The sequence below is a fragment of the Erinaceus europaeus genome, chromosome 4 (genome assembly GCF_950295315.1).
Source record: "Erinaceus europaeus chromosome 4, mEriEur2.1, whole genome shotgun sequence".
In the NCBI taxonomy this organism is placed as follows: Eukaryota; Metazoa; Chordata; class Mammalia; order Eulipotyphla; family Erinaceidae; genus Erinaceus; species Erinaceus europaeus.
Window position 1 is genome coordinate 145,611,844 of NC_080165.1, and position 26,349 is coordinate 145,638,192.

At 45.1% G+C, this 26,349-nt stretch overlaps 1 protein-coding gene across 2 annotated transcripts in view; it reads left to right on the forward strand.

The window, feature by feature from the left end:
* Nucleotides 1–26,349, forward strand: part of PREP (prolyl endopeptidase) — a 105,204-nt gene that overhangs the window by 78,026 nt on the left and 829 nt on the right. For both annotated transcript variants that reach the window (XM_060190699.1, XM_060190700.1), the window contains 4 exons: nucleotides 15,483–15,619; nucleotides 16,321–16,415; nucleotides 20,000–20,131; nucleotides 20,863–21,019. In XM_060190699.1, the coding sequence (XP_060046682.1) occupies nucleotides 15,483–15,619; nucleotides 16,321–16,415; nucleotides 20,000–20,131; nucleotides 20,863–21,019 (521 nt within the window). The remainder of the gene's footprint in view (nucleotides 1–15,482; nucleotides 15,620–16,320; nucleotides 16,416–19,999; nucleotides 20,132–20,862; nucleotides 21,020–26,349) is intronic.

Genomic DNA, 26,349 nt, shown 5'->3' on the forward strand with positions numbered 1-26,349 from the left:
TTTCAAGTCAAGGGAACACTTGGGGGTTATTTCTAGCAGGAGGAGGAAGATAGCTAAGCGAGCAACCAGCTGGTCCTCCCGGTGTTTGAATCCTTACAAGGGTCTGCTTCTTGCCTGAGATAACCAGCTCCCAACCAATCCTCCTGCTCGATGTCTGCAGAAGACACCGGAACAGACTGCCCTGAGGGGCCCTGTCTTTGCAGTGGAAGCACGACATGAACCAGCTTCCAGAGGACTGATCGGGCCCCTGACTCCGTAGCTGCCTCACTTGCTGTTTCCTAAGTGATAAGTACTCCCACTCGTAGGCTGTTACAGGGACTCTGGACAGTTCACTCTCTGACTTTCAATTATATCCATATTGTCATTCATCTAGTTGAATCCTTATTTTTTACAAAAGAAACTAAAATGTAATGGATATGTTTCAATAAAGGTCATACTATTAATAATGACAGAGCCAGTGTTAGAAGTCAACTCCAGAGCCGTGCTACTCCTGCATATTTCATCAGTGTAAACTGTTTTCATTTCCTATAACTCAGCTGGATTTTTGTTTTCTTTTCCACCACTAAATAAGTAAATGAGGCTAGAGCCAGCAAGATAGCGCCCCTGAAAGAGTGCCTGCTTTGCCATGTCTGTGACCCCGGTTCAAGCCCTGCCCCCACCACCCTGGGAGAAGCTCCATGCTGTGGTCTGTCTGTCTGTCTGTCTCTCCCCCCCCCCCCCCCAGAAATAGTCATCCCAGAATGGTAAAGCCCCAGTGACAACAAATTTGTTTTTTTTAACAAGCTCCCTTGCCTCTGAAAGTATGTATTTTATTTTATTTAGGTTTTTTTTTTTTTGCCTCCAGGGTTATTGCTGAGACTCAGTGCCTGCACCATGAATCCACTGCTCCTGGAGGCCATTTTTCCCTATTTTTTTGTTGCCCTTGTTGTTATTGTTGCCATTGATGTTGTTGTTGGATAGGACAGAGAGAAGTTGAGAGAGGAGGGGAAGACAGAGAGGGGGAGAGAAAGACAGACACCTGCAGACCTGCTTCACCGCCTGTGAGGCGACCCCCCTGCAGGTGGGGAGCCGGGGGCTCGAACCGGGATCCTTGAGCCGGTCCTTGTGCTTCGCACCACGTGCGCTTAACCCGCTGTGCTACCGCCCGACCCCCCCCCCCCCCCGAAAGTATGTATTTTTTGAGGCTATGGAATTTAAGAAATAATAATAATCCCAGCAAAGGAAACATGGTAAGGACCCATTTGTGTTTAACGACAAATGTTACTGCGACTTCTTTTGGTAGAGCTTCGAGCTGCCTTCTGACTGAGGTCCTCTCTGCCGTCCGCAGCCTCCGCCAGTCTCCAGCACTCCCAGCTGGTGCTACGGCCCGGGCCATAAACATGGCGTGGCAGGTAATCTACCCGGGGAGATAGGAAGCACCCCCCAACTCACAGTCTGTTACCCTACTTGTTATGTTTTAAGTCTACGTCTCACACTGGGCGTTGGAAATGAGTAAGAATGATGGCGTTCACTGCTCTGAGCCCAGAGCAGGTACACTGGATCCAAATCAAAGACTGTTTCTGGGACTTGCCTTGTCAGTGGTCCACACCACTCCCGCTCTCAGGAGGGCTCAGAAGACACTCGGTAGCTCTCCTCATTCTTGACTGCAGCAACAAAAATCCTACAAATAGAAACCCATCCTTTCTTTGTTGGGTCACCTCTGGGACTTCACGGCTTTAGACTAGCTTTTTCTTTTTCTGGTTTTTTATTTTTTTTCTCTTTTGTTAGTGATTTAATAATGATTAACAAGATTGTAAGATAACAGGTTCTAATTCCATATACTTCCCATCACCAGAGTTCTCTGTGAAACTTCTCTGTTCTTTATCCTTCTGGGAGTCTGGACCAAAATTCTCTTTGGGGTACAGAAAGTGGAAGGTCCGCCTGGCTTCTGTAATTGCTTCTCTGCTGAACGTGGACCTTGGCAGTAGACCAACTTTTTCAGTGGAAAGGAGACCAAGGGAGAAAGGGAGCCACAGCAGCCAAGCTTCCCGCAGCACAGGCTCAAACCGAGGGCGCGAACATGGAAAAGCAGGTTCCCTTGATCTTTTCATGACTTTTGTTACTCTCTGCATACAAGTTCCCTTTTCAGTATCTGTATTGGTTTTCACCTGTGGTTCTTCACATCAGTGTTTGTGTTTCTCATAATATCTTTGAATATTGTCCATCTGTGTGAGGTTCCAGAAATCCCTGTGTCCCACAGTGAGAAGCCAAAAGGTGTTTGAGATCATGATAGTTACACTAAATACTGATTCAAATATAGTGGGAATTCCAAGTGGGAAAAACTCTTTATGTGAATAAAAAATCATTACTTCACAAACAGTTATTAAGTGGCTATTCCTTGGTCCTTGATGTGACTTGGCAGGTCATTTCATGGGACTGAAAAAGCTTAAAGATATTTTAGTCCAAGGAAGTGACAGCGGATAAAGTATTGGGCTCTCAGGCAGGAGTTCCTGACTGCAGTCTCCAATAGCCTTGTGCTGTAGTACTATTTTGGCTTTTTCTTCTCTTGTTAATGAATACAGAAATGTTTTAAAATGTGATCTCTGACTCTCTCTGCTTCTGTCTTTATCTAGTAATGACGATAAGTAAAATAAATTCCGTATCAATGAATATTAACAGTATCCCCAAAATCAAAAAAGAAAACTACCAAATTCAGTCAACTAGAAAAGTCCTACTTTCAAATTTCAAACAAATCCAAAGGAAAGGTCAGTGCCTCGTGTCCATGCATGTGACTTGTCTCAGAGCTCAACTCTTCCTGCAGGGAAGTAGTGGCAAATAACGGAGGCAGCAGTGGGGGTTAGTGAGCATTTGAGGGTGAGAACAGCCCTCAGCTGCGGCGGGAACCTCAACCTCTCACACTGAGAGGCCTTTCCCTTTTGGACCTGGGCTTTGAATATTAATCCAACCTAATCCCACCGGACTGCAGTAAGCCTCAGTGCTGTGTTCCTTCCCTCTCTCTCTCATGTGTATATTTGTGATTTAATAATGAGTTACAAGATGATAAGAGGGTGTAATGCCATGCCAGTCCCACCATCACAGTTCTCTGTCCCCTTCCACTGGTAACCAGCATAGTTCTCCCAAGGCCATAGATAGGGCCGAATATATTGTGTGTGGGGTTTCTTTCTTCAACTCCATGTATTTCGGTTCTTTCTATATTCTACACATGAGTGAAACCATCCCATACTTGTCCTTCATTCATTTCCCTCCTTCCTTCCTTCCTTCCTTCCTTCCTTCCTTCCTTCCTTCCTTCACCAGGTGCGATCACTGCCAGTCCCATCCATTTCGTCCCCTGCTGCTAGTGCTGTCATTGAGGCTCAATACTCCCAGTGAACTTTTCTTTCTTTTTCTTTTTTTCTTTTTAATTGGCTAGGACAGAGAAAAATTGAGAGGGAGAGAAAGAGATTTCCTGCAGACCTGTTCCAAATGCTTGTGAAGCGTCCCCTCTGCAGGCGGGTGAGAGGCCTTGAGTCAGGTGCACCACCCCCTCACCCATTACAGTCTTTTTTTTTTTTTAGACTACTGAGTAGTACTGCATTCTCTCTCTTTCTGTCTGAAAAAGTCAGCCTAGAGCACTGACACTTAGTGATAACAACAGCAGAAAATTCCTAGGTGGTAGCAGTAGTGCAGGAATTCTCAGATCCAGACCATGAGGACTGATACGCACCCACATGGAGTGAGACTCTGACCTGCACTGGTTTCTCCTGCCATTCAAATGCAGAGCGTTCATTTCTGACATGCTTTGTAGGTTACTTGATGGATATGGGAATGTTTTTTTTTTTTTTTTTCCTCCATGGTTATTGCTGAATCCACTCCTCCTGGAGGCCAGTTTTCCCCCTTTTGTTTCCCTTGTTGTGTAGCCTCATTGTGGCTATTCTTATTACCATTGTTGATGTTGTTCGTTGTTGGATAGGACAGAGAGAAATGGAGAGAGAAGGGGAAGACAGAGAGGGGGAGAGAAAGACAGACACCTGCAGACCTGCTTCACCACCTGTGAAACAACTCCCCTGCATGTGGGGAGCTGGAGCTCGAACCAGGATCCTTACGCTGGTCCTTGAACTTTGTGCCACGTGCGCTCAACCCACTGCGCCACCGCCCGTCCCCCAGGGAATGGTATTTTAAAAAATTCCAAACCAGGAGTCGGGCTGTAGCGCAGCGGGTTAAGCACAGGTGGCGCAAAGCACAAGGACCGGCATAAGGATCCCGGTTCGAACCCTGGCTCCCCACCTGCAGGGGAGTCGCTTCACAGGCAGTGAAGCAGGTCTGCAGGTGTCTGTCTTTCTCTCCTCCTCTCTGTCTTCCCCTCCTCTCTCCATTTCTCTCTGTCCTATCCAACAAGGGCAACAAAAGGGAATAAATAAATAAATAAATAAAAATTAAAAAAAAAAAATCCAAACCAAGGGAGGGGTGCATTGGATAAAGCATTAGACTGTCAAGCATGAGGTCCTGAGTTGAATTCTTTTTATTTATTTATTTATTTTTATTATCTTATTGGATAGACAGAAATCAAGAGGAAGGGAAGGGGGTGATAAAGAGGAAGAGAGACAGAGATACCTACAGCTCTGCTTCACCACTCGCAAAGCTTTCCCCCTGCAGGTGGAGACCAGGGACTCGAACCCGGGTCCTTGCACATGGTAGCATGTGCGTTCAACCAGGTGTGCCACCACCTGGCCCCCCAAGTTAAATTCTTCATATGCTGTAGCTCTCTCTCCCTCTCCATCCCACTCTTTCTCACACTAATAAACAAACAAGGACCTCATGCTTTTTATAAATTTGTGCTTAAGGAGTCAGGCGCTAGTGCAGCAGGTTAAGCGCCCATGGCACAAAGCACAAGGACCAGCATAAGGATCCCAGTTCAAACCCCCGGCTCCCCACCTGCAGGGGAGTCTCTTCACAGGCGGTGAAGCAGGTCTGCAGGTGTCTGTCTTTCTCTCTCCCTCTCTGTCTTCCCCTCCTCTCTCCATTTCTCTCTGTCCTATCCCACAAAGAGAATAATTACAACAATAAAACAACAAGGGCAAACAAAAGAGAATAAATGAATAAATATTTAAAAAATAAAGTCATGCTCAGTGTGCTGATTCTGTCACCAGCTTTTCTGCACATACCCCAGTACTTTGTGATCTACAAACAGCCCCCACTCCCCACTCTGAATCTCATCTGTCACAGTACAGCAGAGCACGCTTTCCTACATCTTCCATGAATATGATGTGGGCTTTTTGAAGTCTTCTTTAATCTTTTTTTTATTTATTTAATTATGATTGACAAGTCCATTGAATAAGAGGGGTACAGTTCTCACCACCAGAGTTCCATATCCCACCCCCTCCATTAGAAGCTTTCCTGTTCTTCATCCCTCTGGGAATATGGACCCAGGGTCATTTTGGGGTGCAGAAGGTGGAAGGTCTGGCTTCTGTAATTGCTTCTTCACTGGACATGGGCGTTGGCAGGTGGATCCATACTCCCAGCCTGCCTCTCTCTTTCCCTAGTGGGGTGGGACTCTGGGGAGGCGGGGCTCCAAGGCACATCGGTGGGGTCCTCTGTCCAGGGAAGCCAGGTTGGCATCTTGGTAGCATCTGGAACCTGGTGGCTGAAAAAGAGTTAAGATATAAAGCAGAACAAATTGTTGACCAATCATGAACCTAAAGGCAAGATTATATTGCAGATGAAGATTTGGGGTCTCCATTTTGGAAAAAAGCTAGTAGGTCTATTTTAAGTCTATTCCAAGGGGCCCATGACTTCACTAGTTTTTGCCTTGCTCTGATGGGATTTACAGTTACTTTCCCCACATTTGGGAGCTGCTCTCTTCCCTGGTCCAGCTTTCTAGTCTTATTCCCGACTCTGACACCAGCTCCCCACACAATACCATTAGCCCACCTGCTTGTTAGTTTACTTTAATCTTTCTTTATTATCAGATAGAGACTGAGAAATTGAGAAGAGAGACACCTGCAGCCCTGCTTCACCTCTCCTGAAGCTTTCCCCCTGCCGGTGGGGACCAGGGTCTTGAACCTGGGTCTTTGTGCTCTGTAGTGTGTGCGCTCAAACAGGTGTACCAACCACCACCTGGCTCCCTGATGTGGTTGGTGTTTTTATTATTATTGTTTTATTAGTAACGTGATATTGGTTTACAAAATAACAGGTACAACTTCACACCACTCCCACCGTGGCGCCACCCCCATCCTCTCCATGGGAAGCTTCAGTGGTTCTCCCAAGGTCGCAGATGTAGGTTGACTATTATTTCTACAGCTGTCTGTCTAGATTTGCCCTTTCTTTTTCCTAGGGTCCTCGGATGTGGTTGTTGAGCTTAAGCTTCCGCCCTTCTTAGACTTTGGTTTTTAAGGCCCCTTCTTTATTGGTGACAATAAAAGGCCGTGCGTGTGCATCTGGTGAGAAATGTATCGCTGCGTCGGCAGCGAGCTCAGCCAGTCGACTGTGTGTCCTCCTTACGTGGGGCCCCATTTACATCTCACATGGCCGCACCATGAACATCACAAGGGCTGCACGGACGGTGGGGTGATACTTCGGTGCTTCTCTTTGTCCCTGAACACCCCTCTTTGTTGGTCATCATTTCTCCTTTGGCTCATTCTGTTTCTAAAGACCCCTTCTGTTTCTATCCGTGTTGGTCATCACGCCAGGTTCCCCTGCGTTGCTTGATTCTGTGGTCTATTTACATAATCACTGTTTTGCCTGAGACCCGCCCTGCCTGCAGGGTAGTGGTTTAGTCCCCACTGGTTAGTACCTTCACAACAGCTGGACACCTACCCTGCCTGCAGGGCACTGGTTTAATCCCCACTGGTTTGATGGAAGCTTGCTACTTTCACACTCTTTTCTTCTCCCCACCCCCTATCCTACCCACTTCCTTTTCCGACCTGCCACTTCCACTTCAGAAGATACAAGTAAGGCAGATCAATAAAGGCAGTTATTGCATTGTGTCCCCGCTCCGCCACGAGTCTCAGAGTCTCTCTTGTGACGCCACTCTTTCTCTTCCTCGCTCTAAAAGTCATAGAGAACCTTTCTAAATAGGCCAGAGAGGCAGCACAGCAATATTAATGCATGTATGAGGCACCAAGTAAAATAAACTACTAAAAAAAAAAAAAAAACCTGTATGCTTTGAAAATGTCTAGAGGCATAGAAGATGAGGCATCACATATATTCAACAAAGACAGAAGAAGTAGAGCTCGATGAATGGAGGGGCGGTACCCTGTGCTCTCCTGGAGAGAGAGAGAGAGAGAAAGGAAGGGATGGAGGGAGGAAAAGGGAAAATTGGGTCAGGGAGGTGGCTTAGTACTAAGAGTGCATCAGTGAGACCCTGAAAGTCCGCTCTCTGACACCGCGTTCAAACAGACTAGACAAGATGGATCACGACAGTGCCGTGGTACGAGGAGGTGGGGAAGAGTGGTGAGAGGAGAATTTATATACGGTTTTACTAATACGATTTTTTGCTTCTGTCACTGTGTCCTAAGTACAAAACATCCCCTGCAGCCACGTTGAGAATCAAAATCAACACGGAGGTTGCACTTGGACCTGGTTCTCATTGGGATCTCTAATCTTAGTGATCTGCCTACATTTTTTTTTTCTGCCCCCACCCTCACCCCCACAGTGAGTTGTTTTCCCAATAGCTATTTGTGCCGCTCTTGTAAACCTCCACTTGTGGTTCTCCTAATGGACGGGTGCACCCCATAGCACCCCTTAGCAGCCTGCCGTCCCCAGCACTTCCAGCCCCACATTCTCAGTGGGAGTGGTGAAATGGGCCGCAGTGTTCAGGCCTTTCTAATGATTGCCCCTTAAGTGACTGGAAATTGTCCAGGGTGGGCTGCCTTCTCACTCACTGCTCACCTGGGGAGTTTATTTATTTGCATTCGCACTGTCTGAAAAGCTAGGTAAAAGCAGATGAGCATATAGTTAGAGCACTAGCTGTGTCCGACAGAAAATGCGCCCTTTCTTTTGCAGGCCGTTTTTCTTCCAGATTCACCCTTCCTGCTGCCACTTCCCGTGCGCATCCTTTCTCTTCCACAGGAATTACTTTGTGTCTGTTTGTTTTGTTATATCTCAGTTTTACCTTGGATGTACAAACAAACAAAAATAAATGATAACCGGCTGCTCGTGCTAGCGTCCTGTGCTAAGACTTTGGTCAAAGCTGTCCTTAATTCAGGACCACGCTTATCTTCAGACAGGTCTGTTGTTCCCACGCAGTCTAGAATGGCTAGACTCTTCCCTTTGTCTTCACTGACATCTGCCTCTTTTCTTTTCTTTTTTTTTTTAATAGCTTACCTTTTAAACGAGTGACTGACTTCCAACCACAAAAATTTTTAATCTGCAGTTCTGTTCTGTTACTGAACATTATAGCTGGAGTTTGTCTCGTAACGGCTCTCCTATTAATGTATTCCTCTTTCTAGAAGTATTTTACTACATATGAAAGAAAAGCACTTCACACAAGAGAGAGAAGAGGGCTGGGAGAGAGAGAGAGAGAGAGAGAGAGAGAGAGAATGAGAGAGAAGGCAGAGCGCCACTTTGGTACACACAGTGCCATGATCAAATCGGGAGCCTCAGGCATGCAAGTCCTGTGCTCTACCTGTTTGCCCGACCACTTAACTTTTCCCATTTCAGTGACTTACATAAACTGGCCCAGCACAAGCAGGACTAGATAGCATAATGGTTATGCAAAGAGTCTCTCATGCCTGAGGCTCTGAAGCCCCAGGTTCAATCCCCCGCACTACCATAAGCCAGAAAAAGTGGTCCAGGAAGTTGGGCGGTAGGTTAAGCGCACGTGGCACAAAGTGCAAGGACCGGCATGAGTACCCCAGTTTGAGTCCCCGGCTCCGCACCTGCAGGGGGATAAGACACCTGCAGGTGTCTGTCTTTCTCTCCCCATCTCTGTCTTCCCCCTCCTCTCTCCGTTTCTCTCTGTCCTATCCAACAATGACGACAACAATAATAACTACAACAATAAAACAACAAGGGCAACAAAAGGGAATAAATAAATATTTATTAAAAAAGAAAAAGTGGTCCACAGTAGTTTTGAGTTAATTGATGATTTCAAGTCTCCTCACTGGGATTTTATGATGCAGGTGCAATCTCATGCAGTAAATCATCATAACTAAACAGTTTAAAGCTTGTCTGCCATGGCATTGGCTACACATAAGGAATTTGCCACACATTAAATATTGTTCATTAGTAATAAGTAAAAAAAAAAGTGACCTTACACATGTTTATACAGCCTCTCAAGCACCTCGACCAGAGTTGCTTTTCAGCTTACAACCATTTATGTCAGATCAAACTGTTGTATTTAGATGGATTTTTTTTTAATGAGCTGTCACATAAAACTCTTATTCTTTGTTAAATTTATTTATTTTCCCTTTTGTTGCCCTTGTGTTTTTTTTTATTGTTGTTGTAGTTATTATTGTCTTTGCTGATGTCATCCTTGTTAGACAGGACAGAGAGAAATGGAGAGAGGAGGGGAAGAGAAAGATAGACACCTGCAGAGCTACTTCACCGCCTGCAAGTGGGGAGCCGGGGGCTCGAACCGGAATCCTTACGCCAGTCCATGGGCTTCATGCCACGTCCATTTAACCTACTGCGCTACCTCCCGACTCCCAAAACTCTTTTTCTTCTATCTTTTGATTAAAGTGGTGGGTCCATTTTGAGCATCCATTTATTCAGCAATTGTTTCCTCGGTGTCTGCTGCCAGATTGTTTCCAGGTCCCATGCCAGATACAGAGGGAAACAGACACAGCTCCAAAGAAGACGCGTGAAGGCGCAGCAACTCCGCCAGGCGAATGGCCTGCTGATCTCTGTTGACAGTGGCTGAGGTCATGGCGTCTGGAGCTAGGTGGCCTGGGTTCAAATCCTTACCCACCATTTAGTAAATATATATCACTGTGGCTAGATACTTTTTTTTTTAAGATTTTATTTATTCATGAGAAAGGTAGGAGGAAAGAGAGGAAGAACCAGACATCATTCTGGTACATGTGCTGCCAGGGGATTGAACTTGGGACCTCATGCTTGAGAGTCCAGTGCTTTATCCATTTCGCCACCTCGCAGATCATGCTAGATACTTTCCATAAGGATCCCCATAAGGGTATCCATGATACAGCCCTCATGAGAATTAAAATGAGAAAAAAATATATGTGTGTGTGTGTGTCCCTTAGAATGTTGTTAAACAGTAAGAACTATATACATTTTAGACATGTCAGGTAAAATAAAATTTAAAAAAACATGTATTTTAACTAAAGAAAGAACTAAGGAAAACTCAGTTATTATTTACATATAAACACACACACATTTAGAGCGAGATTACTCTGGTAACAGGCATCCAAAAATTAGAAGCAAGAGTCCTGTTAGAAAACAAGGCTTCCGTATAAGTAGGCAGGGATAAGTTGCTTTGTGAAAGACATCCAAGATGGCAGTGAAGCTCGGGAACTGAGGCAGGTTGGTGTAGCTATTTGGGGCTTTGAAAGATGGCGTTTTACCTTCCTACAATCAAGGCTACCGTGGCCACAAAGTCCTGAGAGACTGTTTGTTTACCTCTTCTGCGAGATGGGACTATACCTTGTCATCTTATAAAGCACAGTCACTCCTAAAATCAGTACTAAAAACTTTTAAAATAGCATTTTAGGAGGCCAGGCGGTGACTCGCCGGGTTAAGCACAAATAGCACTAAGCGTAAGGATCCCGTTTCGAGCCCCCGGCTCCCCACCTGCAGGGAGTTAGCTTCATAGGTGGTGAAGCAGGTCTGCAGGTGTCTTTCTCCCTCTCTGTCTCTCTCGCCTCTCTGTCCTGTGCAGTAAAATGGCAAAAGTGGCCACAGGAGCAGTGGATTTGTAGTGTGGACACCAAGCCCAAATGGTAACCCTGGAGACAAAAATATAAATAAAGTAAAAAAAAATAAATAACGCAGCAATTTATATGCATTTCTGATTCATTCAACAAGCGTTTATTGACTGTAAACACTGCAGAGGCTGTAACCCCCGAATGGAGTCATCCTGCTGCCCTGACAGCACGCAGCCCAAACACAGGTGGCTCCCAGACAGCACCTGAACCTCGTGGTAGCAAGCCTCAGAGCAGAGTCATCAGGGAGTCGGGCGGTAGTGCAGCGGGTTAAGCGCACGTGGTGCAAAGCGCAGGGACCAGCGTAAGGATCCTGGTTCGAGCCCCCGGCTCCCCACCTGCTGGGGAGTCGCTTCACAGGCGGTGAAGCAGCTCTGCAGGTGTCTGTCTTTCTCTCCCCATCTCTTGTCTTCCCCTCCTCTCTCCACTTCTCTCTGTCCTATCCAACAACAAGGACATGGAAAACAACAAGGGCAACAAAAGGGAATTAAGGAAACCATGTCTGTTAGGGAAAACAGGAGGAGGGGAAGCAGCAGCTGCTTTCTCTGGATGGCTACAATCTAATATGCCCTTCACTCTAAGGAAAACTGAAAATGGCTTTTAGATGCTGTCAAGCCGTCATTTCAGTCAAGTCATCTGTATCCTGCATAACTGTAGATAGCTTTTTATGTGAAAACACAGCTACTTCTAGAGTCGAATAAGTTCAAAACTTCACAGGATCCAGCTGTGCTTGGAGCACAGTTGCCCTTTGTTCAGAATTTTCCGCTTCATTTTTTTTTTTTTGATGAAATCTCACTGCTCCAGTCCAACGTTTTTCATTTAGAGACAGAAGTGAGATAAGACAGAGAGGGAGGCATGCCTCCACACTGGACCTTACCCCAGTGCTGCCATAGCTGTCCACATGCGGTGCTAAGACTCCAACCCGGCCATGCGCACGGCAAGGTGCACAGCTTACCCAGTGAAGCGCCCCCCTCTTCAGTCCTCCCACTTTCTACTTTGCTTTCTGGCCAACATTTTGATGTTTTGGAATAGACTTGTTATCCCCAGGAAAAAATCACGGAGCCTTGAGTGACCCTGGTACATTTCTGCCAAGACTATATTATTGGCATGTCATTGGTACGCAAGAAATGTACCAAAAATAGAAGCACGTCTTTGTATAGGCTGACGTTGCAGCTGTCGTGACACTCTACAAGAAGTTAGGACTGTAGTCTCACCTGGGCTCAGCTCTCCTTTGAGTAGGGAGCTAAAGCAGTGTGGACTAGAACGTGCCTTTTAGATGTGCTGCCCAAAGGTGACCCCTAAGCTCCTCCCGCTCCTCTTCCAAAGTTAAATGCCTCAAAAATAGACGAGATCACAACCTTGTAATGCTAGGCTAGTATCTTTAACCTCAGCACAGCACAGAAATGTGCAGCACAGCCACCGCAGTCCTCAGAGTTCTTCATACAAGGTAACTGGGACCATGAAGGCTACCTTCTACCCAGCCTTTGGGTAACAGGATGTCTATTTATATATATATATATATATATATGATTTAATAATGACCAACAAGATTGTAAGATAACGGTACAAGACCACACAGTTCCCACCACCAGAGCTTCATTCCCCATCCCTTCCATTGGAAACTTCCCTATTTTGTATCCCTCTGGGAGTCTGGGCCAAAGATCTTTATGGGGAGCAGAAGGTGGGAGTTCTGGTTTCTGTAATTGCTTCTCTACTGGACATGGATGTTGGCAGGTGGATCGATACCCTCAGCCTGTTTCTACCTTTCCCTAATAGGGCGCAGAGCTCTGGGGAGGTGAGAATCCAAGACACATTGGTGAGGTCGTCTGGCCAAGGAAGTCAGGATGGAATCATAGTAGTATATGCAACTTGGTGGCTGAAAGGTAGTGATCTATAAAGCAGGAAAAAATGTTTAATAAACAGGAACCCACAGTTAGGAATAGAGCAGATGAAATTCGGGGTCATCGTGTGGGAAGAAGCTCGAAGTCTAGTTTAGTTATGTTTTAAGGGGCCTGTGACTTGAGTGATTTTGCCTGAGCCTGATAGCTAACATGCAGATGGACTAAAAATGTCTGGGAAGATGGTGTCAGAGTTGAGAACAGGGCTAGAAAGCTGGATTAGGGCAGAGAGTAGCTCCCAAACATGAGGAAAGCATAGCAATACCATTAACTGTAGAATGTCTCGGTCCCTGTTTGAATCAATCATGGAGTTCCGGAGCTCTGCTCCGTGTCAGATGCCTCTGCCACACTTCACACAGGCCTCACGAGTAGCCTCTGTCACATCTGATCAAGAGGCAGACTTGACACCCTTGTGTGCACATTCCCCTTTAAACTTGCCAGGCTCTAAAATTAGGCAGCTGTCGCCCTCACCCGACATTCTTGTCTAAAGGGCCTGCCCTTGGCAATTCACCTTCATTCCTCCTGTGTGAGCACATCCGTCAGTGGCAATAAGGAGAGCCTGGCGTCTGCCTCAGATAGCCCCACCCCTACCCCCCGCCACCCACTCCTCCCCCTCTGAACTAGATCAGAGGTTGCTTGCTTACAAGACTGGGAATGGTTGCACACTTTCAAATGTCTTGGCAAAAAATTGATTGTATCCCTAAATGTATTCATCCCAAGGGAAGGAGTCCCTTCAGCGGAGGTAACTGATCTTCTCATAGCAGATGTCATTCTCTTGAAGGGCAAGAATGTTCCCTTGACTTACTGTGTTTACTCTTTTTCCTCTAAAGAAAGATGTTTTGACTTCATCTATTTGAAACCACACTGACCTGCCTTCTAGTGCCCTGCCATACTTCCTGTGTGAAATGGCTTTGTATGTGGGATCTCTGGAAAGTCACACTTGCTAAGAAGGGTGGGTCATTTCTTATATGGTAGGCTTTCATGTAAATGTAAACCACCTTTTTTCCCCTCAGTAGTTTGTTTTTAACCTAAGGGATTTAGCGGAAGGGCCTATGAGTTAATGAGTTAAGTATCTGTTAAGTAATCGTTGATTAAAACATATTTTTAAAGGTACACAATTCAAAGCTGCTCTATATTTACTTTCTCTTTATTTAATTTTTCTTTTATTTGGTAGGACAGAGAGAAAATGAGAGAGTAAGGGGAGAGAGCAAGACTGCAACACTGCTCCACTTTTCCTGAAGCTCCCCTCCTGCAGGTGGGGGCCAGGGCTTAAACCTGGATCCTTGCACGTGGTAAAGAGAGAGAGAGAGAGAGAGAGAGAGAGTGTGTGTGTGTGTGCGCGCGCGCTCAGCCAGGGGCACCACTGCTCAGCCCACCCCCCTCCCCCCAAAAGCTGCTTTAAATTTAATTAGTTACTTTTAAAAGTTGAATTGCTTTCCTTAGGATTCTCTAAAGCATTTTTTTCTATCTCATTTGTGAGGTAAATGTGTAAGGTCTTTACGATGCTATTGAAATTCACTTTTTAGGAGAAGAGGGTTGTGGTATATTTGGTGTGTGCTTGTCCACACAGATTCTACTAGTGACTAGCACTGATAGCTCTCAATAAAAACTTTCACGACTGCAGGCTCTGTAGAGTGTTTTCCCATTGCTCCTGTCAAATCTGTGCCTCTCTTGGTGCTTCTCTGCAAAGTCAGAAATAAATTCTTTTTGTGTGCTTCTATATTGGGCACTTACTGTGGCTTTATAGTGTCTTCCTCTTCCTCTACCTCTGCACCACTGTCTTCCCCTTATTGTTTATTTCCAAGGACTTTCTGGCAGTGTTCTAGAACTGCTGCCTTCAAAACCTTTGGAAGGCTGAGTGCTAAGTGTAATGGGTTCTGCCATTGAGCGTAGCAGGTGGGGTTAGAAAGACATGTGTGAGCTGAGGCATGTTCCCGGTGCTCGTTGAGGTAGAAAAACACATTTGCCCCCACAATAAAAACTATTTCCAGATTTTTGGTCTAGAAAAAAAACAACATTATGAACTTCTGGTGTCTTGCCACTTACTCTTTGCCTTGGGATTTGAATACCAGTTAATGCTCCCTTTTCATTCTTCCAAAAACTAATGACTATTGAGAATGTCTACACTTGAGTTTGAGGTCACTGCAGATTCAGAAAGATTTTGCTGAGCTTTACTCAGGACTGAAGAAAGTGTCTTTGCTTAAACCAGGAGCAATAGGACTTCTGTGTTAGTCCTCGTCTGCTCTCTGATAGGCCTTGTTGTTGCTGACGTTGGAATGAGAAAAACAGAGAAAAACGAAGGTGACTTGAGTCTTGTAGCATTTAGAGAACAAGTTGAATGTGGACTTTGCTTTCTAAAAGAGATAACTCCCCAGACTGGATTGTGTGGCAGGGTGGCCTTATCTGCCTTTTCCCAGTGCAGGGAGGAGTAATGAGGAGTTGGGGAGTGAATGCAGGTTCTTCTGTGCCTGGTGAAGGCCCTGCCATGTGGGCGTCACGGCCCCGTGCATGAGGACAGGCGACCGGCCATGGCCGCCTGGCTCCATTGTTCCAGTCAGAATTCAGACTGGAGCCTTCGGATGCTGCAGCCCTTACACGTGTCTCTTCCCCACGCTGCCTCCAGCAGAACTGAAAAACCTCCGCATCACATTTTCACTGACGGCAGATCTTCATCTGGCTTCTGTGTCCTGAAGAGAGCATTGACTACTTGTGCTTTCTTTCGCTCCAGATTTTCTATCCTAGTAAAGATGGTACAAAGATCCCCATGTTCATTGTGCATAAGAAGGGCATGAGACTGGACGGCTCACACCCTGCCTTCCTGTACGGCTATGGAGGCTTCAATATATCGATCACCCCCAACTACAGGTAAGAGTGGACCCTCTTACATGTCTGTGTATCTCTCATCCACTCCCAACAGTGGAGAGAAGCTGCAGACCAGTCTGCAAAATCTTGTTTTTCTAAGATATTTAGTGATATAGTGTCTGCTTGTTGTTTATTGGTGGTGGAGCACAAACTGTGGTAACTGTGAGCATGTTTGGTCTGGGATTGTAGGCCATGCAAGCTAGTCTTGAGTCTTCAGCAGAATAAGGTTATCTGAGGGAGTCGGGAGGTAGCACAGCAGGCTAAGCGCAGGTGGCGCGAAGCTCAAGGACCTGTGTAAGGGTCCCGGTTGGAGCCCCTGGCTCCCCACCTGCAGGGGAGTCGCTTCCCAGGCGGTGAAGCAGGTCTGCAGGTGTCTATCTTTCTCTCCCCCTCTCTGTCTTCCCCTCCTCTCTCCATTTCTCTCTGTCCTATCCAACAACGACAACAACAATAATAATAACTACAACAATAAAACAACAAGGGCAACAAAAGGGAATAAATAAATAAAATAAAATATTTTAAAAATAATAATAATAATAATAAAGTCTACTTTTCACTTTAATCAAGTAATACACAATAGCGAGCTTTTCAATTAAGGCAATATTTCTCTTGAAATAGTTTGAGGGATAATTGTTTTTAAAAGATGTAGGCTGGTAACATCACCCTTCAGTGATTAACAAACAATTGCTTTTACTGCTTCCTAGTGTGTCTAGGCTTATTTTTGTGAGACACATGGGTGGTGTCCTCGCCGTGGCCAACATCAGAGGAGGCGGGGAATATGGAGAGACATGGCACAAAGGTAAGGTCCTTCCTGTCTACCGACCCAAGCACGGCAGGCTCCCAGTTCTGTGTAAGTGAACTGAGGGGCTTAGGAGCAGCGATGCCTCTGGACAGACAGATGGACATTGCCAAGCTGTTCGTCCACAATGCAGCCACCACTCAGATGTCTTTCTCCTCTGCCGTTTATCTGTTTTAACAAAGTTTGTGTTTTCCCAAGAGCATTCCTCATAGACTGTCATATGAATTATTGTCTTCTGGGATGCACAAGGTACGTTTTTATCTCTCAGTCCCAGAAGTGAGTATTAGAGGAACTTTTTGGTATTTATGCTTTCTCCTACTAGCTTGGCTTTTTACATTATTTACGACGGGGCTATTTCAAGATGGACTTCAGAATAAAAGAGATACGGAAAACAGAGGTTTTCTGTTCCGGTTGTCGTTACCTCAGTTCTGCTCCTCTGATTTTCCCAGTCTTCAGAGGCACAGAATCCTCCCAGAATTGCTGTCGTGACTCTCCTGTGTAGGTTTTAGCCGTCCAGACACAGGTGCATTCCTTTCTGGTCTCGATGAGTCAATCTTCATCCTCTGACTTGTTGTTTTCCAGTTGATTAAATCTATTTAATTGCTTACGTAATTGCTTTTACGTCAGGACCCGCATAAGGATCCCGGTTCGAGCCCCCGGCTCCCCACCTGCAGGGGAGTCGCTTCACAGGCGGTGAAGCAGGTCTGCAGGTGTCTGTCTTTCTCTCCTCTCTCTGCCTTTCCCTCCTCTGTCCATTACTCTCTGTCCTGTCCAACAACAATGACATCAATAACAACAATAATAATAGCCACAACAATGATAAAACAAGGACAACAAAATGGAAAAGAAAAAAAAAAAAGGCCTCCAGGAGCAGTGGATTCGTAGTGCAGGCACCGAACCCCAGCAGTAACCCTGGAGGCAAAAAAAATTAAATAAATCTATTGCATTTGTACTACTAAGTTTTGTTGCCAAGATTGTCACAGCTCTTCTTCCCCCCCCTCCCTCCCTCCCTCCCTCTCTCTCTCTCTCTCTCTCTCTCTCTCTCTCTCTATTAATGATAATATCTGTTTGGTTGGCTGGTGTTGGTGCTAGGGTCTTACACATGAGCAGGTTCCCTGCTCCTGGCAGGCACTTGTTTTTTCCCTTTTAATTTCAGATAGAGATGGGGAGGGGCATAGAGAGAAGGAGAGAAACTACAGCATCATGCCACCATCATGGAGTTTCCCCTGATGCCGTGCACGGTGTGCCCATAATCTTTATTTTTAGAGCCCTAGCTCCTCTATGAAGTGCACCCCCTCAGCCTGAATAGGCAACAGTCTGAGGAAGATATTCCTCGTGGTTCTATTCTTGTGTCCTTGGAGAGGAGAGCAGGAAAGCATTCTCACTCCCACCAGCTCCAGGCTTCTCCCACGTTGCAGCATCAGCATCTTGAATAAGAAGACTGACTGGTAGCAGTGGGACCTGGAGGTATTGGAGTTGTTCAGAGCAGCCAGGCAAGAGAAGTCTGCTCCCACAGTGGGAATAGGAGAGACCGTCCTTCAGACTGGTACATCCCATCCACTGGTTCTCCTCTGCCTTCCCAAACCTGAGTTCACATTCAAGCTTTCACAGACAGGGGTAAATCTCTAAAAGAGATTTGAATAAGTGACTTAATGTGTCAGGATATAGGGAAGGCCCAAAGCTCAGCCCTGGACATGCAGCGTGCACCCCTTCTTAGCAAGAATAAATGGCCCTGACAGTTGGACCACACAGACCACAGTCATCATTAGCTCAGCTGCTCCCAGATGTCATCTCGCGAGACTTGATCAGTTGTTGGTGTGTTTGAATTCACTGTGTCATTTGTACTGATTTTTTTTTTAATGTTAGAATTAAATCACAATGAGATCATGCTGAGAAATAGCTAATAAAAGATCACTTGAGAATTAAAACTCCACATGCCTGGAGTTTTTGCTCAGAAATCCCAAATTTGTACACCAAACCTGGACCTTTTTGACTTACCTCTGGCACATACCCATATGCCTGGGTTGCTGACTTTGTGACTCTCTTCTCAAAGAACCTCTATTTCCATCCGTGAAACCTCCTCTGATTGGCAGGTGCTCACTATAGGCTGATAGGTAGAGAGACTGTTGATCCTGGTTGAACCTCTTTTTATCACTTGTCATCCAAAAGCTCTGGTGAGAGGAGCAATTAGAACTTGACCTGGGCAAAAGTTGACTGTCTGTGCTCAGACTGATTAAAACATTTAGTACAAATTTAGGCCACAAAGGGGCCAGGAATAGCCCTTGCCTCCTTAGAGCCAAATGTACGGAACATATCAATAAATTTAAATTCTACCCTGTTAATTGAGTTTAAAACTTAATGCTCTTTTTACAAGTATAGTCATATGATTCAGAATGATCTTATTCCAGGAAACTAAGTAATTCTAGCTATTCTAATTCACCGATAACTTCTTATTAAAAAGTTAATAACATTTGTTTTGATATGAAAAAACCTCTTCAGTAGCACTGCTTCATCTTTAATTGAATCTCTGCAGAAGTGGTTAATCTCAAATATCTAATTAGACTTGTGTCTGCCTTTTGTTCATTTCATAGGCAGTTATTTCAGACATCCGTTCCCTTGACTTTTGGCCTTTTAGCTATTCCGAGACCCTGCAAATGCACCTCTCTAACTTCTTTGGTTGGTTTTATACAACTGAAATTATGACCGGATAGCAAAGCTCAGATTCACCAAGGAGATGTTTGAGAACTGCTTCATTCAAACTTGAGAGGCATGAATGAGCAGCCCTGTTGTCGTACCACCTCCCCGCTAAGTTACTATCTGCTTATTGTTACTTATTGTTCAGACCTAACAGATCATCTTGTCCCTGCAGAAGGCTTCTAGACCAGTACAAATCCAATGACAGGGGAGATGGCTCCATTGGTGTAGTGTGTTATGCTAGACACGTGTGAGGTCCCACTATCATTCCATCCCAGAGAAGTCTTCCAGTCAGTCTGTAGCTTGCTCTCTTATAAATAAATAAAAATTTTTGTTAAAAAAAAGAAGAAAGTCCACCGTGTGGATTAGCCATTTGTGGAACGGCTGATGAATTTGTGTGATGTGTAATGAACTTTACTGTGTATATCTACCATAATAGGTGGAACTTAAAGAAAGGCACAACAGAGGTTAATACTTGGGTGAAGTATGATCTGTTGAAGCCTGGCCAAGGATTTGATAGGGGTGAGCTAGGCCGCGGGCGCTGAGTTGGTGGTGGGGACCCAGTGCAGTACACTGGAGTATGACCTAGATTGGTGGTAGGAATGACCTACCACAGAAAGATGAGAAGGTATACCCAGGTGACCACACCTATCTTGTAGATCATTTTCCTAATAAAACAGCAGCAACAAATAAAAGCAGTGAATAATAAGATTTTAATTGAGACATGTTGTGCTAGTCCATTGTTCCTAAGTTGTTTATGTTGATCGGTAGTTGGAACTGTGCCGTGGTCATCACTTGAATTTCCCTTTAGTCCAACTGTTACATTTTGTTGTGTGTTTTTTGGCTGGCTGGTTTGTTGGATAACTAACTCTTCATTTGGCGCGTTCTAGGTGGGATCTTAGCCAACAAACAAAACTGCTTTGACGACTTCCAACATGCTGCTGAATATCTTATCAAGGAAGGTTACACAGCTCCCAAGAGGCTGACTATTAATGGAGGTTCAAATGGAGGCCTCTTAGTGGGTGAGGACTGGATTTTGACTCATTCTGCCCTGCTAGTTCACACTCTTGGGGTTTTCAGAGGTGTGGGCAGCTCTCAATATGCACTTGGATAAGAGTAATGGTACAGTAAGGATCCCGGTTCCAACTCCCGGCTCCCCACCTGCAGAGGAGTCGCTTCACAGGTGGTGAAGCAGGTCTGCAGGTGTCTGTCTTTCTCTCCCCCTCTCTGTCTTCCCCTCCTCTCTCCATTTCTCTCTGTCCTATCCAACAACGACAACATCAGTAACAACAATAGTAACTAAAATAAAACAACAAGGGCAGCATATGGGAAAATAAATAAATTATTTAAAAACTTAAAAAAAAAAAGTAATGGTACAAAGAAAGCAAGATCTGTGTGGAGTTGGCTATCTGGAAAATGATAGGACCTTCAATATTTTCCCACAGAGGGAAAAATAAGTAGGTCCAGAATAAATTTACATGTAGAAATAGTATTGATAACATTCTTATATACTAAACCATGACAAATTTAACCCACTTGTTCAAGAGCGAATACTTCCTGATGAGGCTATCCCGCTTCTCAGAGAGCGTGGCAGGGCGGGGAAGGCCTGTGTGACACTGGCAAGTGATTTCTGAGGTGCCATCCTGTTTTCTAAGCAAAAAGGCAGCTGAGTTCTGAAAGCATGTAAGTTTAGTTTCTTTCAGTTTTATTTTGATATTTAGTAACGCACTGCCTTTCCTGCCTTGACTTTTAGCGGCTTGTGCCAATCAGCGTCCTGATCTCTTTGGCTGTGTTATCGCCCAAGTTGGAGTGATGGACATGCTGAAATTCCATAAATACACCATAGGCCACGCCTGGACCACTGATTACGGGTGCTCGGACAGCAAACAACACTTTGAGTGGCTTATCAAGTAAGTTGTTCTTATTCACATGAAAACATAGTCCACTCGTGGTTTTATCTATCAATGAACACAGTCAAAAGGGTGCGCACCTCTGCTTACCTTCGGTGTCAGGAATATTCAGTTGACCCTTAAACACGAGACAGTCCAGTTATGCAGGTACTGAAGTTTACTTCTTGATTGTCTGAGTAGCATCTTACTTTCTTTGGCTTTACTATAAGAATATAATCCAGAACCCATAGAACGGGAACGTGTGTCAGTGAATCGCAGGCTGTTGGCAGCTAAGTCTTAGAGGAATAAAAGCTACATGTCTGTTTTGAAAACAGCAGACTAAAATGTATGGTTGGCTCCCAACAGGATTTCTACCCTTAGAATCAGTCGCTAAGCTCAGTACTGCTTTGAAGAGACTATTTGCAGATGGTCTTAAAATTGATCCCCAGGGGCCGGCTAGGTAGCTCACTTGAATAGTGCAATTGCTTTATTGTGGGTACGACCCACGTTTGAGTCCAGCCCTCAGGGCGCAGAAAAATAGAGTAGGTGTCTTTCTGTCTCTCTACCTCTCTCTGTCTTTCTATCTGAAAAAGTTGACCTGGAGTGGTAACTTCTCATCTACTGGTTTCAGAAGAGGAGAAAATTCTGGAGCATTCAGATGGGGCCAGTCAAATGGTATGAAGCCCTAAAGGGGGGAGAGCCCTTTGTCTTGGTGGGAGTTAAAAGAAAGTGAGATCCGAGCAATCAGGGTATGAGGACTCCTCCCACCATTGCTTTTCTGATAGAGGAATGTGATCAGGTAGGGATTATCGAGTCTCAGAACAACCCTCAACCAGCAACCAAAGAAATAAGACCTCTGTCTTCCCACATAGAACTCTCCACAGTTTTCTGGTCAGAGTCCAGCCATCCTTATGGCTTCCAGAGACAGAGCAGAGAGCCCATTAAACCAACAGGTGTCTGGCTACAGAACTGTGAGCTAAGAAGTCTGTGTTGTTTTAAAATGTTCGCTTTTGGGGGTCGGGCGGTGGCGCAGTGGGTTAAGCGCACGTGGCGCAAAGCGCAAGGACCGGCGTAAGGATCCCGGTTCGAGCCCCCGGCTCCCCACCTGCAAGGGGGTCGCTTCACGGGTGAAGCAGGTCTGCAGGTGTCTGTCTTTCTCTCCCCCTCTCTGTCTTCCCCTCCTCTCTCCATTTCTCTCTGTCCTGTCCAACAACAAACGACATCAACAATGGCAATAATAATAGCCACAACGAGGCTACAACAACAAGGGCAACAAAAGGAGGAAAAAATGGCCTCCAGGAGCCGTGGATTCATGGTGCAGGCGCCGAGCCCAGCAATAACCCTGGAGGAAAGAAAAGAAAAGGAAAGAAAAGAAAAGAAAAGGGAAAAAAAAGTTCACTTTTTTAAAAAAATTTTTTTTATATATTTATTTTATTTATTCCCTTTTGTTGCCCTTGTTGTTTTATTGTTGTAGTTATTATTGTTGTTGTCGTTGTTGGATAGGACAGAGAGAAATGGAGAGAGGAGGGGAAGACAGAGAGGAGGAGAGAAAGATAGACACCTGCAGACCTGCTTCACCGCCTGTGAAACGACTCCCTTGCAGGTGGGGAGCCGGGGGCTCGAACCGGGATCCTTACGCCGGTCCTTGTGCTTTGCGCCACCTGCGCTTAGCCCGCTGCGCTACAGCCCGACTCCCAAAAAGTTCACTTTTTACTACAGCAATCAGAAACTTACACAAACAGGTAACATTAGCATTTATCACTATATTTGAAATTTTCTTTTAAGATTTGTTTTATATAGTGAGATAGATCTGGGGGGCAGGCCGAGCATCGCTGTGGCATATGCCGTGTCAGGGATAGAACTCAGGACCTCATGCTTGCAACTCCAGTGCTTTAGCCACCACACCACCCCCTGAGCCATGGGAATTCCTTTACTAAATGAAGACATCAAGAAATTAGGGGCCAGGCAGTGGCACACCTGACTAAGAACACACACTACAGTGCAAGATTCAAGCCCCTGGTTCCTACCTGCAGGGGCGGGGATGCTTCACAAGTGGTGAAGCAGGGCTGCAGGTGTCTCTGTCTCTGTCTCTCTGTCTCTCTCTCTCTCTCTCTCTCTAACTCTCCCCCCCCCTCAATTTGTTTCTGTCTCTATCCAATAATAAATAAAAATATATTTTTAAAAAGGAATAAAAACTAGGACTGTTGTGAGTAAATGGATTTTGTACATTCAGTATAACCAGATACATTTGAAATTATTAATATATTACATTATTTATACTATTGAAATGTTCAATACAGTGTCCTTCATTTGTATCTGCAAGAACACTTTGTTGAGAAGCGACAGAGTTGGGAGTCGGGCGGTAGCGCAGTGGGTTAAGCACAGGTGGCGCAAAGCACAAGGACTGCCATAAGGATCCCGGTTCGAGCCCCTGGCTCCCGACCTGCAGAGGAGTCACTTCACAAACGGTGAGGCAGGTCTGCAGGTGTCTGTCTTTCTCTCCCCCTCTCTGTCTTCCTCTCCTCTCTCCATTTCTCTCTGTCCTATCCAATAACAACATCAGTAACAACAATAATAACTACAACTATAAAACAACAAGGGCAACAAAAGGGAATAAGTATTAAAAAAACAAAAACAAACAGGGTGGTGGAGAAGTGATAGAGTGGCCAAACATTCTGATGCTGAAGACTTGAGGCTACACTCCTCTGGGACTTCTCCCCACATGTAGAGTTGTGTGGGTCCCGCCAGCTGAGATGGCTGTCACTCACTCAGGAATGCCTCTCAGAGCACCAACAAAAGCTTCTCCCCCGTCTCGATCTTCACAGCCAGCCATAATTTCAGTAGAGTGACTTGAGTTTTCTCAAGTTTACCTTTCGTTTCACGTGTTTCATGTGGCTAAGTCTCCTCTTAGAAATTCAGCTGAGGGGCCGTGAGATAGCTTCCCTGGGAAGGTGGCGTTGCGTGTGACTCGGGTTCAAGCACACTGTCCCAACCCCTCACTGGGGAAACCGCAGTGCTATGTTCTCTCCCTTTCTCTCTGTAAAAGGCAGCCTGCAGTGATGAAGCCCCAGTGGTGGCAAAAAGAGAAGATTCACTTTTATTCCAATGAAGTGTTTTAGATGACTCAATTCTAGAGGCGGACAGGTGGCATTACTATCAAAGCCGTGACTTCTGAATGCACAAAGAGCCTCCCTGATACATGCTAGTAAAAACTTGATATTTAAAGAAGGTATACAGAAAATATGCACTTAGAGTGAGGTCCCACTTAAAGCATTTGAAAAGGGCAAATAGTGAGTGGAGCCCGATGCTTCTAAATAGATTTTGAGAGCAAAATAAAAAAAGAGTTATAAATAGTTTGGTTTTATTTTTCCACTCAAAATGCTTATGCTTTTTCCTACTTCAGCTTCTAAAATCTAAACCTACACAAGCCTGTATTTTTCTCACCTGCTTTTTTTTTTTTTACTAGTGGTTTAATAATTATTAACAAGACTGTAAGATAACAGGGTACAATTCCACACACTTTGCACCACCAGAGTTTCATATCCCATCCCCTCCCCTTTTCTTTATCCCTCTGTGAGTCTGGACCAAAATTCTTCATGGGGTGCAGAAGGCGGGAGTTCTGGCTTGTGATTGTTCTTCCACTGGACATGGACATAGCATGTCAATTCATCCCCCCAAGCCTATTTCTGTCTTTCCCTTGTAGGGCAGGGCTCTGGAGAGGTGGGGTTCTGGGACATATTGGTGAGGACGTCTGCCCCAGGGAAGTCAGGATGGCGTCATGGTAGCATCTGCAACTTGGTGGCAAGATACAAAGCAGGACAAATTGTTTACTAAACAGGAACCCAAAGGTAGAAATAGAGCAGATGAAATTAAGGGTCTTAGGGTGCTCACCTGCTACTCCTATGTGACCAGGCTTTTCAGAGAGCAGTTCAAACCTGTCAACTTCTGGTATGTTCAGGATGCAAACCCTTCCCCCCCCAAATGTAGTCTCAAATTTGGGAATTGCTAAAACAAAGCCTACCATTTTTTAATATCTTATTTAATACTTTATTATTTATTGGGAGGGATAGGAGGAGAGAGAAGACTAGATATTACTCTGGTACATGTGCTGCTGAGAATTGAACTCAGGACCTCATGCTTGAGAGAGTCCAATGCTTTATCCACTGCACCACCTCTCAGACCACCTTTTTTTTTCTGTAGAGCTTCTCAAATATGGTTCTTAAGTCTTGGGGGGGGGGGGGGGCCAAAAAAGAAACTATTCTTACAACAGATACTTATTGAATGAGCTGGGGCCTATCCGAAAGCACTCTTACGCAGATACACTGCCACCCTCTGATTTACTAAGAAATGAGCCCTGCGATGAAGCCTTGTCTTGGTTAACAGGGCAGAATTCTCCGTTTGATTACTTACCCTCCCAGATGATTCTAAACCTGTTGATTGTATTCATTAACGTGGGAAACTACCACATATTTCTCTCACTGAACCACTCACAGTGACTGTTTAACTCAACTCTGCTTTTGACTAAGTTACCTGGAAACTCACCTTGTGCCTCAGATGGCATTTCCCTACACTGCTGTGTCTCTTTTGGCCAAGATTGGGGTTTTTTTCTACTGAACTAGGAGAGCCTGCATGTGGTCAGCAGCCCATCCCACATTCCCTGGTTTTCAGACAGGAAACTAGATGCAGAAAGGAAGATGCATGTTCTGAGACTATATAACTAAGCCTGGAAGGTTTATGGAAAGAAAGTGAAGAGACAAAAAGCTGCTGTACATTATAGATTTTAAATTCTTCAACAAAGCAAAGCTCGTATTTACGATATCCACGGTTAATGTTTTAAAAAGACACTTAGGCCAGGTGAATATACCCAGTAGAGCACATGCATTGCGCCTGTGGGCTAAGGCCTGTCCCCACCTGCAGAGGGGAAACTTCATGAGTGGTAAGGCAGGACTACAAGTGTCTCTCTCTGTCTCAAAAAAAAAAAAAAAATCCACTGGAACATGGTGAAACCATGGTGTAGGCACCAACCCCAGTGATAACCCTGGTTAAAAAAAGGAATAAGAAAAGAAAGAGAAGACAATTAGTCCACTTAGTAACAGTGAAAGGAAGTCTGAAGACAGTGAAAGTACTCAGCTCATAATAGTGAGTGTGTCTATAGTTTGTGTTTTGTTTTTTTTTCCCAACAACCCTGTGGGTTTCTTCTATAGCGCCTTCCACAGTGGAGACCAAATAAATGACACACCTTCCCAGCAGCCCCAGCCAGTGACCTGTATAAGCAGAGTCTGCAATGGTTACTTTTGCACGTGTTAGCTGAGCGGTTGTGAGGTTAGGTTACTGCTGACCAGCCCTCCTTG